At 38.6% G+C, this 14,622-nt stretch overlaps 1 protein-coding gene across 1 annotated transcript in view; it reads left to right on the top strand.

Annotated features, from left to right (window-relative positions):
* The window catches only part of LOC122754602 (heterogeneous nuclear ribonucleoprotein H2-like), a 21,122-nt gene extending 6,500 nt beyond the window's left edge, over nucleotides 1-14,622 (top strand). The window contains exons 2-4 of the mRNA XM_044003121.1: nucleotides 10,996-11,233; nucleotides 11,624-11,875; nucleotides 14,489-14,622. Of these exons, the coding sequence (XP_043859056.1) occupies nucleotides 10,996-11,233; nucleotides 11,624-11,875; nucleotides 14,489-14,510 (512 nt within the window). The 3' untranslated portion in view covers nucleotides 14,511-14,622. The remainder of the gene's footprint in view (nucleotides 1-10,995; nucleotides 11,234-11,623; nucleotides 11,876-14,488) is intronic.

Raw genomic sequence — 14,622 nt, 5'->3', positions numbered from 1 at the left:
AATAGAAAGGTAAAGCAGAGCAAGATTATAAAAGTCTTAAAGGTCAAACAGAGGAATTTGCTTGAGGCAATAAAGAATTATTGAAGCTTTTTAATCAGGAGAGAGATGTGGTCAAATCTGGACTTTAGCAATATCAATCATGTATGAGATGTCTTTAGGACATCCAGTTTGAAATGTTTCATAGGTAGTCAGACTAGTCAGCTCTAACTTTATTATCATAAGGCCCATCTCAAATATTTCTTTGTCCTCAAATCTCTCTGATCAGCCTAGTTATAAGTTGTCTCTTCTAAAATCCTATCATTTTTATTGCCTTTATAACCTAGCATCTTACAAAAAGCCTTTTGGCACCTGTGAAATCTGACAACCACTGACACTTTGTGGGAGGAATGACATCACCAGAAGCAGCTTTCAGAGCATTACTGATGATTGTGATGTTCAAGACCTTAAGGATACAGTTGGCATTTTTTGCCATTGCTGTTGTTGGATTGCCTACAGGAGTTGCAGAAGAAGGAGACAAATTTGAGAAGTCAACAGCTTGCTAAGAAGATGGTGTTTTGGATCGAGATTTAGATTTTTGGACCATGGCTTAAAATGTAGATGTGATGTGCTCTTGTTAAGGGATAGAATGCACCTAACAAGGGCTAGTAAAAAAATAAGTCCCTGACCAACGTATTTTTTCCTTCCAGGATATGATCACGCACCAATAACATGTTAACCAGATATTAATATCTTATCATTTATGAAATATGAACATTTTTCTCTAAATTAGAGGGGGAACCTGGGCTTGGCCACCCCCTGAAGGACTTGAAATAGCTAAGCTATTTTTTACAAATCCATATAGTCTTAGACTTTTACTTAGAATTTTATTTAGAATTTTACTTAGAATTTTGCTGAGTCCAGGATGGAAGCAGCTTTCTGGAGTGGAATTGCTGTACCTGTATTAGGTACAGGTGGCAGGAGAAAGGATTTTCTCTCCTCACACCATCAGCCGTGGCATTTAGCAGCATAGGAAGAGATCCCCCACCTACCAGTTCAAGAATTCGTCATTTTGAGTTCAAAGCACAGCTGAGGGAACAGAGGTGCATACTCTCCAGTTAGACACAAACACAGAGAGGTGGTGACTTAAGTGAGGAATGTGATACCTGACAGCAGAGAACCAACCAAGGATTCATCATGTAGAGAACTGGACCCAGGGAGCCCAGCTGAGCAATCCATATAACAAACGGAGCCCAGAAGAGCAGCGTAAGGACTCCAGGTGGAGAGAAAGGACACCTGGGCCCTGGAGTACCAGAGATAGGCACTTCCTTAGCCACATGTTTCCTCCATTTATGCCTCACTGTAAATGTGCTCTAAGTTTGTTACCATTCTTCCCACAGGCATGTATGGGGTGTTCAGGAAGACTAGCACCTCTGATATGAGGGCTTACCAAACCCTTTTCAGGGCTGCTCCTCCACCTTTGGTGTCTACCTGTTTCATTCAACCTGCAGCTCCAAGAAGCTGTGGCATGGCAGCAGCCATATCCAGATAAACTGTATTGGCAGACAGGTTAAACCAGCTTGATGGTTGCCGACAGGCCTGAAGTCTGTTGGTGAGTTAGGGGGATGTCTACCCCAAGCATGTGAAGACCCTCCTCCCCGCCCCATGAAATGGATGGATGAGATCAGTTTGTTCCACCAACTTAAAGGTGGCTGAAGCAGGCATTGTAGAGCATTTAAGGCTTGGTCAGGCATCGAAGGTGCCAAGGTCATCCACTGCATCCCAAGCCATCACCGGTCATCTTGATTTTTGTCATGCCACAGGATTTCAGTGGTCCAGGAAAACAGAGTGAAGCTGACAACCTTGTGAAACTCTGCCTAACTTAAATCTGATTCACCCACAAGTTAGGACATGTTAAAATTGATGATCTGAAATAAAAAGGAAACTGAGGACAAAGTTATGGAGCCATCTATGATTTAATTTGCAAAGCTAGTATTTGCATATTAAACCAGGTCACCTGACTCTTCAGAGGTCAGAGACAAGAAGTGATTTACAGAGATGGTTTTTATTTTTATTTATTTATATTTGGGGGTGGGGCAGTGAGGGTTAAGTGACTTGCCCAGGGTCACAAAGCTAGTAAGTGTCAAGTGTTTGAGGCTGAATTTGAACTCAGGTCCTCCTGAATCCAGAGCTGGTGCTTTATCCACTTTGCTACTTAGTTGCTCCCCAGAGATGGTTTTTATAAGAAAAAAGAGGAATTGGAAAAGTGACAAAAACTTGTTTTGAACATAATTCAATTGGACAAGGCAGGTCATCTGACTATTAGCTTCTCCCAGACTTTCTTGATCCTATGCCAGACATCTTTTCCTTCCTAACCAGAATGTGTATTGGGAAAGAGGAACTTGTAGTGAGTGGTTGGCAGCCACCCTCCACCCCTGCCCCTGCCATCTTTGTTAGACTATTACTCAACTTAGACTCTAGCTTAAGAAAATAAAAGGGTGGGGTGAGGGTGGAGGCTTAACCTCTGGCTAATCTTTTTCCAGCTGCCAGAAAGGGGAATTTACCCTATCATCAACCCCTTTTTCTACTAGAAAGGTTTTGAAAAACTTTATAATTTTATGATTTTTTCTTCTAAATTATCTGCTATTAAATGATAGTCTTCTCAAGCTATCTATTCATTAAATCCATAGGTAACCTAGACTTAAGATACTATCTATGTTAGTCTGATTTAGCTGTTAGGGCTAGCTTTTCCTAAAGAAGGGAGACTAATCCTATAATCAAACTAAAAATAAGTCAAATTAATCAATAATAGCTGATTTCCTTTGTCACACATTACCCATGATGTCATTGGTCCTCTTGAAAAATGAAAGACAAAACAGCAAGTCTTCCCACAGATGCTGTGTATAAGAAATTAGATCTGTGGAAGAGCATGTTACAGGTTTATGGTGAGAATGTTTTATATCTTCTATTCTTACTATGTCCTCTTAGTAAATTAGTAATTGTGTCAGCTGGCTGATTGTTAATGACAGGCATATCAGTGGGGGCTCATAATCCATGCAGTCATAGGAGTCCACAAATGCAAACTGGGGAGACTAGATTGGAGAGGGTACTACAAATATATTTGCCTAGAGTATTGTAAATCTCATTAATAAAGCTTTAAACTAAAAATGGATGTAAAGGAAGAGGGAAAAAACTGGCCCCCTATAGCTGCCAGATCACATAGCATTATGGGTAACAAGTGCAAAATGGGAAGGAGAGCCAAAGAAAGAACCAATAATTAACTATAGACAATACAGGATCTAAGAAAAGAGCCAGTCACAGAACTTAGGGCCTTAAATATTTATATGGCATACATAGAATCATAACTATTGTGCCCAGTTTGGGGTGACAGCTAAAATAATTAATAAGCTAAAAGTATGTCCAGAAGAAGGCATCCAGAATAGTAAAGTACTGAAGCCAGTACTATATAATAATTACTTGAGGAAAAGTGAGAAAAAGCACGATCATCTTTAGTACTCAAACCCCAGAGTCTAGCAGTCCTGATTAGTGACCAAAATGGTTACAAACTGACCTACTTATATCTACCTGGCCCTAGACCCCAGATCATGATGGTTCATTTCACCTTTACCTCCCATCTAGCCATCCTCTCAGGCCATATTGTCACCTATCAGCTTCTAGTGTCCCCACTTCTTTCTACCTGAACCAGTAGCCTTCTATGCTGGACTCGAACCTTTCCCAGTGTCTGGGAAAGTTAATCCAGTCATCTTTGGAATTCTTGTCCTGAAGTCCAGAGTTTTTGTCCAATGCCTAACTACAAATTAATCCATGTAGTCTGCTATATCTGCCAGGCCCCATGACCTTTCACACTATATGCAGCCATCTACCCAGGCTATCATTCCATATGTCTTCTGCCACATGCACATTCTCCTCCAACTCAGCTCCCATTTCATACCTATTACTCTGTGCACAGCAAGCCATTAAAAAGTACCATTGTTTCATGTCCACTGGCTGCCAATTCACCTTCTCTGTTCCTCTCCAGATCAGAATTCCTTTACTTGGTCAATATTTTCCTATATATGTTATGTTCCCATAATAGAATGTATGCTCCTTGAGGGCACTGGTATTCCTCAGGGCTTAGCACAATGTCTGGCACATACTAAGTATCCATTCATTCATTCATTCATACACAATGAAAAGGTCTCCAGATTTTGGAAGCAGAGAAATTAAAAGCCTATTAAAGTAGTCCAGGTATGAGTGGATGAAAGTCTAAACTAAGGTGGAGGCACTTCTCTAGGTAATAAGAAGAGAAAGGAACAAATTTGAGAAATCTCTCAAAGGAAGAATCAACATGTTTTAGTGACTGGTTGAGTATAGCAGATCAATGACAAGTGCTGAGTTAAAAGAAAATGATTCCAAAGTTTGGAACTTGGGAGGCGGAAAGGATTGTAGTCTCTTTAACAGAAATCATGAATATAGCAGAATCTTTTTTCTGTAAACTGTGTGTGGAGTGTTTTTTCCCTATCTAAAAGCCAGTGTCTGTCTGGAATTGGATTTTATTTGAAATAACGAGACTGAGTTTAAACTGGTTACAACTTGCACTTGGTAAATGATTGGAGTTAGTTATCCATGATAAGGCAGTGCTTCGTGGGTGACCCTTAAAAATGGTTAAAAGGAAATTTGAAATTACATGTATCTTTACTCTCATTTAGTGCTACAGTTTCAGTGACTTACAGAGTGCTGGAAGTGTTGAGTGTTGGAACTCTGCTCTTCAAATGTGTTTGTTTTTCACATTTGGGAAGTTAAGAAATGAGTATTTTCCTGTGCTTTAAAATGATGGGAAGGAAGCCCTAGAGTCTGCTCTTAATATTATTTCACTCCCTTTTTACCCCTGGAACTGGGATGCAACTTGTCTTAGATGCCTGAGTACCCTAAGAAGCGGGTTGCTAAAGCAATTTACAAACTGAAATTTGGATCCTGAAAGTTCTGGACACAGAAGAATTTCATAACTTCAGAGTTATAATCCTTACTCATCCATTTGACCTGTCTCATTGAATGAGCTTTCATATTATAAGCAAGATTAGTACATTAACTATTCTTTAAGTTTATGAGTATATAGACATTGGGTTGTTGTTTTTAAGGCTGGATTCCATTGAACAACCAATTACTCTGAAAACAATATGTTAAAGTTAGTCTAACAAGACAGCATGACATATCATAGTGCAAAATGTAATGGATTTGGAGACAAAGGACATGGCTTTGTACCCTGACTCTGCCACCTGTGAGACTTTGGGCAAGTCACTTCCTTCTCTGGGCTGAAGTTTTCTCATCTGAAATAAAGGGGCTGAATTAGATGACCACCGAGGTCCTTTCTGGACCCAAATCTATGATCCTACGACTTGTTATGTAACTCATTAACCACTTAAATTTGACTGTTTTTATAAATGTAAATTATATTTTAACATAATTCTGAAGTTTGATGTGTCTTTTGTATAAACTCCTCATCTCTACCTCCACATTTCCCTGGCTTCCCTCAATTCCCAATTAAAATCCCACCGTCTATATAGGAAGCCTTTCCTTATCTTTCTTTCTTTCTTTTTTTTTTTTTTTTTGGTGAGGCAACTGGAGTTAAGTGACTTGCCCAGGGTCACACAGCTAGTAAATGTCAAGTGTCTGAGGCCAGATTTGAACCCAGGTAATCCTGAATCAAAGGCTGGTGCTTTATCCACTGCGCCGTCTAGCTGCCCCCCTTATCTTTCTTAATTCTAATATCTTCCCACAGTTGATTGTCCCCAATTTATCCTGTATATAGTTTTTACATAGTTGTTTGCATGTTTCTCTCCCACTGGATTGTGAGCTCCTTGAGAATAGGGACTATCTTTTGTTTTTTGTTTTTTGTATCCCCAGCACTTAGCATGGTGCAGGAACAAGGAATTTAGTAAGTGTGTGTGTGTGTGTGTGTGTGTGTGTGTGTGTGTGTGTTGAAAACTGTCACTGTTCCCCATTTTCAAGAATCTTGAGATCACTGGTACATGAGGTGCAGAAATATGGATATCTATTTATTTAGCAGGTGGAGAGGGGGGAAGGAAATATTGTATATGGTCATAAGGATAAAGTTCAGCAGCAGTGTGGAGTAGTAGATAGCAAGCCATCCTAGAGTGAAGAAGACCTGGAATCAAATCCTTCTTTTCACCTGTACTGGTTGTGGGAACTTAGGCAAGTCACTCTTGAAGGCAGCTCAGTGAAATAGTGGATAAAATGCTGGACTTGGAGTAAGGAAAACCTCACTTTGAATCTTTACCCCAGACATTTACTAGCTGTGTGACCCTGAACAAGTTGCTTAACCTGACAGAGACTCAGTTTCCTCATCTGTAAAATGGAAATAATAATAATACCTACTACACATAGTTATTGTGAGATAATATATGTAACATTATAGAAATCCTAGCTGTAATTATTATTACTTAACTTGTTAGTGCCTAAGGCAACTTTATAAGACTTAAATTACAGATGAGGTACCAACCAACCTTTACTGATAGTAGTTCCCTATACCAATGAAATCATAGGTCCAGTTCCATTCCATCATATATGGTAAATGCTGTGTTCCTAAGATCAACTGAAAGTAATATTTTTAAAGCTGGAAAGTCAGATTCAATAGTGCTTCCAGGGCAGAGGTCTGTCTCCTTGAGCCCTAAATGTGAAGGTTGGCATTGCTTCCTCTGGACCTTATATGTGTTTTTGCAGCCTGCTTATTGGGATGGATTAAAGAGACAGGGTGTTCCAATGTTTTCTCCATAACTTCATCCTAAACCTTTGAGACACACGTTCTTTACCAAAAAAAATTGGGGGGGGGGGAGAATTTTTTTAAAAGTTGTTTTTCTGCTAAATCCTGGCATTCAGCAGACTTGCTTTGGGAAAACTCATTACTTGCTGTCCAACTACAAGTGTCTCAGGTATCCCAGCTTATTACATGTGATTTGTCTCAGTACTAAAATAAGATCCTTTTTCCACCACATATGCCTACAATTCAAAAATAAAATTGAAAACAATGAAATCATTCATTTGATTGGTTTCTTTTCCCCCAAGGGGGTTTTAAAGACATAAAATGTTTTTTTCAAAGTCAGATCTTTAATGGAATCTGCGAAATAAATTCCCTTTAGTCCCGCAAATAAATGATAGTTAGACGTAACCTTTCTCTAATTCTAAAACTATTTTCTTGCCCTGGTAGAACTAGAAGGGATTTTCCAAAGAGGTTCTGGCATCCAAACATTTTTATGATCATTTTGCCTCATCTCTGAACTATCTGTGGTACTTATTGTCTAGTCGTTAAGAAACAAGTTATCACCAAGGCATTGCAAACCTTTGTAGTTCTCACCTAAGCAATCTGTGAAGCATTTCTGTGTCCATAAGGAAGGAGCCCTTGGGGCACATGGTTTGGGCATTTCTGAGGTAATTAATGGGTTAAAAAGAGTACCCTTTGAAAAATTTGGTTTGCCAGGCCAGAATTGAAACCTATGCAGCAAATTGCATATTAATGAGTAACACAAGGGCTTTAGGTTAACTAGACCGTCTAGTTAACTATACAGCAAATTTGGTTAACAATACAACAATTTTGCCAAAAGAAAAGACTTTCTTGGTCAAGGGTAACCAGAACTAGATCCCTTGTCTTTTAATAAATCCCAACTTATAGTTGGAAATCAAAACCCTTTTTAGAAAACAAACCTAGCAATGATCAAAAACACGATATGAAAGAAAATGTTCAAGTCAGAATAAGAGCATTCCTTAAGGCTTATCTTCAAATGTTTATATTACTTTAGTATCCGTGATAAACTTGTCCTGTTTATTTTAATACCACCTTCTAAGTTTGTTTCTTCCCTACTTTGTATTTTCCAGATCTTGTTCTACTGTTGCAATCAGTGTGTAGGTATATTGTGTATACCTTTACTCTATGTCCTTTAATGAAGGTCTTTTCAGATTTATGTGCATGCTTCATATTTGTAATATCTTAAATGTCACAATATCAGAGCCAGTGGGTGGGCGAGGGAAGAGTGATAGAATAGGAATCAGAAGTTCTGGAATTCAATTGTGGCTTTATTCCCACATATTCTAAAGCATAGCTATCACATAGTGTCTCTGTAAAATGAACAAGTTGAACTAAATAACCTTTAGGATCCCTTCCAGCTTGAAACTTCTGAGCTCAAAAACCATGAAATTAATATGACATGCATAAACTGAAATTTGTTCAGCTCCTCTAAGTATTGGGCACATGGTTGATTTCCTGTTCTCTTTCTTTCTTTACAAATAATGCTGCCAGGAATACTTTTGTAAAGAAGTCTATTTTCGTTCTCTCAGCCAATAACATTCTTATTATGTAGGGTCTAGTCCTAGTGGTGAGATCACTGGTTGGAAAGATATGAACGGGGTCAGCTAGGTGGCACAGTGGATAACGCACCGGCCCTGGATTCAGGAGGATCTGACTTCAAATCTGGCCTCAGACTTTTGACACTTACTAGCTGTGTGACCCTGGGCAAGTCACTTAACCCTCACTGCCCTGTGCAAAAAAAAAAAAAAAGAAAAGAAAAGAAGGAAGGAAGGAAGAAAGAAAAAGAAAAGAAAGATATGAACAATTTTCTAGCTCATCTTGTATACCACAATGCTTTACAAAAAAAAAGATGGCACCAGTTAACAAGCTCTACCAGCAATCTAATATTGTGCTTGTTTTTCTATGAGCACCTCCCATACCCCCACCCCACCCCCACTAGATTGTATTGTTTTTAACTATCTTTGCTAATTGAATGCTTGTGTCGAAATTTTTATTTGCATTGTTTTTATTAAAGAATTTGAAAAACTTTTTCACATGCTTATTAATAATTTTTCTTCTTTAGAGAATGAAGCATAGCTCTCTCATGTCTTTGATTTTCCTCAAAGTGCATGCCTTTCTCCAGCTTTCTGATTCTGAGTGTTGAGAGGGTGGATATATGGATAGGGAAAAGATTGGTGGGTCAAATTTCTTGCAATGTTTTAGGGGGTATTGGAAAGGTTCATGGTAGACTGCTATACACCAAAAAGGAAATATGAAGAAAAAAATCAACATTAAAGATGTCATCAAAAAAATGTATGAGTGAAAGCCATAGGTGAATCGTATGACAAGACAGTGATGCCTCACTCTTGTCATCATACCAAAGGAGCCTCACTCTCTTTTGGTAGCATAATTATTTCAAGAGAGAAGGAGGAAGGCCCCCCAGAATGTTGAGAAGATCTCATGTGGCAAAATTTATGACAGAAACAAAAGCTATACACTGGGGAGGCATGGACAGGTTGTGATCTATATTGTAGGAGGAAGTAGTTATATTGAAAGGAACATAGAACCACTTATGTGGACCAGTAGCATGTGGAATGTACCATTATGCTCAAGAGCTGCATTGTCAAGAGCTGTCTATCACTCCCTCTTAGGGTGGAGCAGCTAGATAGTGAAGTGACTGGGCCTGGAGTCAGGGAAACCTCAATTCAAATTCAAGGTCAGATTCTTAGAAACTGTGTGATCCTGGGCAAGTCACTTAACCTTGTTTGCCTCAGTTTCCTTATCTGGAAAATGAGCTGGAGAAAGAAATAGCAAACCACTACAGTATCTTTGCCAAGAATATCCTAAATGGGGTCACGAAGAGTAAGACAAGACTGAAGTGACTGAACAACAACATACCTCCCTAGCCAGACATTCCTTCAGCTCCTTCTCTTGTGCATGACTTTCTTTCTAACTATTCCCTCAGTTTATCCCTTCAAAGGAATGATTTTCCTTTCAAACCTAACCTCTAATACTTGCCCAGCTAATCACAACTCACTCCAGTCAGACTTCTGATTTATTCATTTCCTTGAGAAATCAATTAAACAATAAATCAATCAATGTCTTTTTTTTTGGAGGGCAATGGGGGTTAAGTGACTTGCCTAGGGTCACTTAACCCTTATTGCCCTAAAAAAAAAAGTAGCTACTATGTGCCAGGCACTGTGCAAAGTACTAAGCAGTTCCAACAATAACTTGCTCTGGCAAGTTATTTTTAAAAATCAATCAAAAATTCTTTTTCTTATAGCTCTGAGCTCCCAGCCAGAGAACTTACATAACCAAAAAATACCACAGTAATAAGTCTCAGTCTTTCTCTCTCTCTCTCCCTCCCTCTCTTCCCTCCTTCCTTCCCTCTACCTTATGGGTATTCTCTTCTGGCCCTTCTCTACTACATTTCAACAGGGATATACATTTACCAGCAATACAATGGTTAACCATGTTTATCATACTAAAAAGAAAAAGTAACCAAAAAAAGATAAAAGAAGCTCTTAGAAAACTGGCACATGCCCCTCCAAGAGATGGAGGGCAGAAATGTGTGTTATATAATATAACACAGGGCAAACAACCAGACTTCTTGATATTTGGGCAGTGAGGGAGTTAATGTTAATGTTTTGCTTTTTCTCTTGTAAAGGATGTTGTAAGATGAGTTTACACAGTAAAATGTGTTGTAACATCAATCTAGTCTAACTATTCCTGTCGTACTTGTAACCATAGCACCCAAACAGAGTCCTTTTGGTTTGTGATGTCACATTAATTCATTTAAACTAGACCTAAGGCTTAACTTTACTGTGTTTTGTTTGGGCATTTAAACTGAGGTGTTAAGAGAAGGTACAGTGTTTCATTTGCTTAAAAATAGTATTCAGAGTAAAACAAAAATCTAAAAATAATATGAAGATATAAAATTTCATTCTTCTGCTATAGCAAAACTCCAATGACAAATGCCAATGATATCTTGTAGGTTTCTCTGTATCTATAAATGAAAATTATCAAGAGAACTTTCTTATCTTCTTAACCAGATCAGTCCAAATCTTTTTGTTTAAATGTTCCTGAGCATTTTAGTAGCAACTAGAACATGGTGAAGATACGGAAACTATCCAAACAGGATTGAGAGCTGCTTCTCCAAAGACCCAAGTTCAAAGAAGACTTGTGTAGACTCACTTTTCTCCAAAAGGATATAGACTAAGTAAGTGAGAGCTTTGCAGATCTTAAATCAGATGATAAACCTCAGCTGGAAATGAAGAAACAGAGTCAATGCATTGGACCTGGCTACAATGAAGGGTTTTCCTGGAATAATGTTGAAATGATTCAGGTATTCAATCGGGCTACTCCTGATGGCTCCCTAATTGCTAATGGTGGCCTTCTCTGTATTCGAGGGCTCCCCTTTGGTTGTAACAAGGAGACCATTAGGCATTTCTTTTCAGGGTTAGAAACAGTGCCTAGGGGAATAATACTTCCTGTGGACTTTCAAGGGAAGAGTACAGGGACTGCCTTGGTGCAATTTGCTTCCCAGGAAGCAGCTGAAATAGCAATAAGGAAACACAAGGGAAGACTGGAGCCTAGCTATATGGGTGAACTCAAGAACAGTTCAATACAAATGCCTACTCATTGGGAACCTTTTCGGGCATTCATGGTCAAGCAGAGACCTGGCCCTTATGATAGGCAAGGCCCTGGATTGAGGCTTAAAACCATAAGGGCAGAAGGTTCTAATAAGGGAATGAGACCGAGAGTCTATGAGCAGGTAAATGGAAGCTATAATTGCAAGAATAGTTCTAATGATAACCACCACATTGATTTCAACATCAGTACCAAGAGAATACCTGACAACAGATACGGAGATTTCATATTTCACAATGCAAGCTGCCACCACTGGGTACACATGAGAGGACTGCCTTATAAAGCAACAGTGAATGACATTTACCATTTCTTTTCACCACTCTGCCCCTTGAGAGTACACATTGAAATTGGGCAAGATGGGAAGGCAACTGGAGAGGCTGATGTTGACTTCATGACACACGAGGATGCAGTGGCTGCCATGGTGAAGGAGAAAACTTACATGCAGCACAGGTACATTGAACTTTTCTTGTACTCAACTGCAAGAGGAAGAATGGATGCATTCACTAGTAAAGTCCTAAGAGCCAGGGGAAACCAGCTCAGAGGTGATCCCTTTGAGAGGCAACAACTGGATATGGGATGTAGCATAAGCAGTGGTCTTAAAAACAGCCTGGGAAGAGAATATGTGAATCGAGGAGTGATGAACAGTCATTGTTACGGCAAAGGAAACATTGTGTATATGCGAGTGAAGGGCACATCCAACATGTGTGATAAACGGAGATGACTGCACTTGGTTTTGTTTTCCACCTTTGATTAAGCAAACTAAATTTTAAAATTCTTTGGTAGCATAGCCTTGTGGTTCAAGAAAATCACGCAGGAAGTAAATGCCACAATGAATAAAGTTGACTGAAAGAAACTACGGCCCTGTTCACACTCTTGCTCCCTTCTTACTGTGAATTATAAAAGTGATGATAGACTCTGTATTCCCATTAGCATCTAGGAGGATGTTTGTAATATGCCTTCCTGAGAATCGGAGAAGGGTTTTGCCTAATGGTGCCAAGCTTAGAGAGTACTGACATTTGCAGCCTTCCAGTACAGTAGAAACAACAGAGCTTAGGATATAGTTAGACAGCTATTTCCTTTGCCTTGTCCTATTATTCCCCCGCCCCATGGTCTTCACAGCTATCACTTCAAACTGGTATTCTGGGTAGGAGATCTCCCTCCCTCAACTGACTGGTGAATCCTGCCATCCTCAGTCTTACTCTCTCAAGGTTGCTTTTTTTGGGGGGGGGGAGGTACTAACTCTAGGTACAAAAATTCCTAGTTATCACTTTCTTGGGAATAAACAGAATAACTCCCAGTTTCATATTTCACAAACTACAGCCACATATGGAGTTTCTTTCTTTCTCTCCTTTCCTTTTCCTCCTTTCTTCTCCTTCCTTGATTTTCTTTCTTCCCACTTTCCTTTCCTCCTTTTCCTCCTCTTCTTTCTTTCTTCTTTTCCTCCCTTCCTCCTTCCCCCTCCTCCTGTTGTTCTTATTCTTCTTGTTCTCCCTCTTCCTCTTCCTCCCCCTCCTTTTCTTCCTCCCCTAAGACAGAAGAAGAGATTGAGGATCTGCTCTGAGGTTCTCCCTCACATTTTGTAGATTGGTAAAGATGATTAAAATAAAGGAAAATAATAATTGTTGAAGGGCTTCAGGGAAACAGGATGGATGGAACTATAAATTGGTCCATTCATTTGGAAAACCAGAATTGTTTTCCATTCTGGAAAGCATTTCACGACTGTACACACACACACACACACACACACAATATCACCAAATTAAGCATACCTTTTAACCCACAGAAAGCAACTACTAGGCCTAGACCCCAAAGAGATCAAAGAAAGAAGAAAAGGACATATATATATATATATATATATATATATATATATATATATATATATATATATATATATACACACACACACACATATATACATATACATACACACATATACATACATATATATACACATACACACATATACATACATACATACATACACACACACACACACACACACACATATATATATATATATATATATATATATAATTTAGTAGCTCTTAGTGGCAAAGAACTGGAAACTAAGGGAATATCCATCACATGGGAAATGGCTGAACAAATTATGTTTATGACTGTAATGAAACATTACCACTCTGTAAGAAATGACAAAAACAGGGGCAGCTAGATGGCGCAGTGGATAGAACACCGGCCCTGGAGTCAGGAGGACCTGAGTTCAAATCCAGCCTCAGACACTTGACACTTACTAGCTGTGTGACCCTGGGCAAGTCACTTAACCCCAATTGCCTCACCAAAAAAAAAAAAAAACAAAAAGAAAGAAAGAAAGGACAAAACCAGGCAATTTGAGTAATCTGAGAAGACTTGTATGAAATGAAGCAGAACCACAAGAAAAACATATACAGAGACAGCAACATTGTAAAGAAAAACAGTCTGGAAAGATTAAGGAACCTTGATCATTATAATGACCAATCCTAATTCCAGAGAACCAATGATGAAGCATACTACTTACCTACTTAATGAGGACTCAAGGTGCAGACTGAGACATACCTTTCTGGACATGGGAGGTGTATATATTTGTTTCACTTGACTATGCTTATTTGTTAAAACAACAAACTTTTGTGTGTTTTTTCTTCTCTATAAGAGAGAGTGAAAAGCTTGAGATAGTGTTGACAAAAGAAAAAAAATAAAGAAATGAGAGTCATTGAAACATGTAAAAATATGCAGAGGAGAACAGAAGCTCAGGAGGAAACACAGACAAGGGCTAAGCTTTGAAAATAATGTCAAATTATATACTTTTTTAAAAGCAAGCTATATATAATAGAAATTCAGTTTCCCATGTAACTCCCTTTTTCTCTTTGGTGTATGGAAATGTTTTGATTTTTTTTTTTTGTAAGTGTGTAAGTTCAGAACAAACAATAAGGGTCTATAGTAGCAGCTACAAGATGGGCTAGAAATAATAAAGATGATAAAGACAACTGAAATTTACATGGTACATTTATGTTTACAAGATACTTTATATACATTATCTCATCTTATGATCTCATGTGATTTTTTCGACAGACCTTCTGAAACAGAACTCTGATCTGAAATAGATACTACCGGTATTATTCAGCCAATTTTACACATGGGGAAATTGGAGATCAGAGAGTTTAAGAGACTTATTCAAGTGCATACCACTAGTAAGTGTCATTAAT

Source organism: Dromiciops gliroides, chromosome 4 (assembly GCF_019393635.1).
Source record: "Dromiciops gliroides isolate mDroGli1 chromosome 4, mDroGli1.pri, whole genome shotgun sequence".
In the NCBI taxonomy this organism is placed as follows: domain Eukaryota; kingdom Metazoa; phylum Chordata; class Mammalia; order Microbiotheria; family Microbiotheriidae; genus Dromiciops; species Dromiciops gliroides.
Note: the sequence above shows the minus strand (reverse complement) of the source record. Positions and strands in the feature narration are given on the sequence as shown.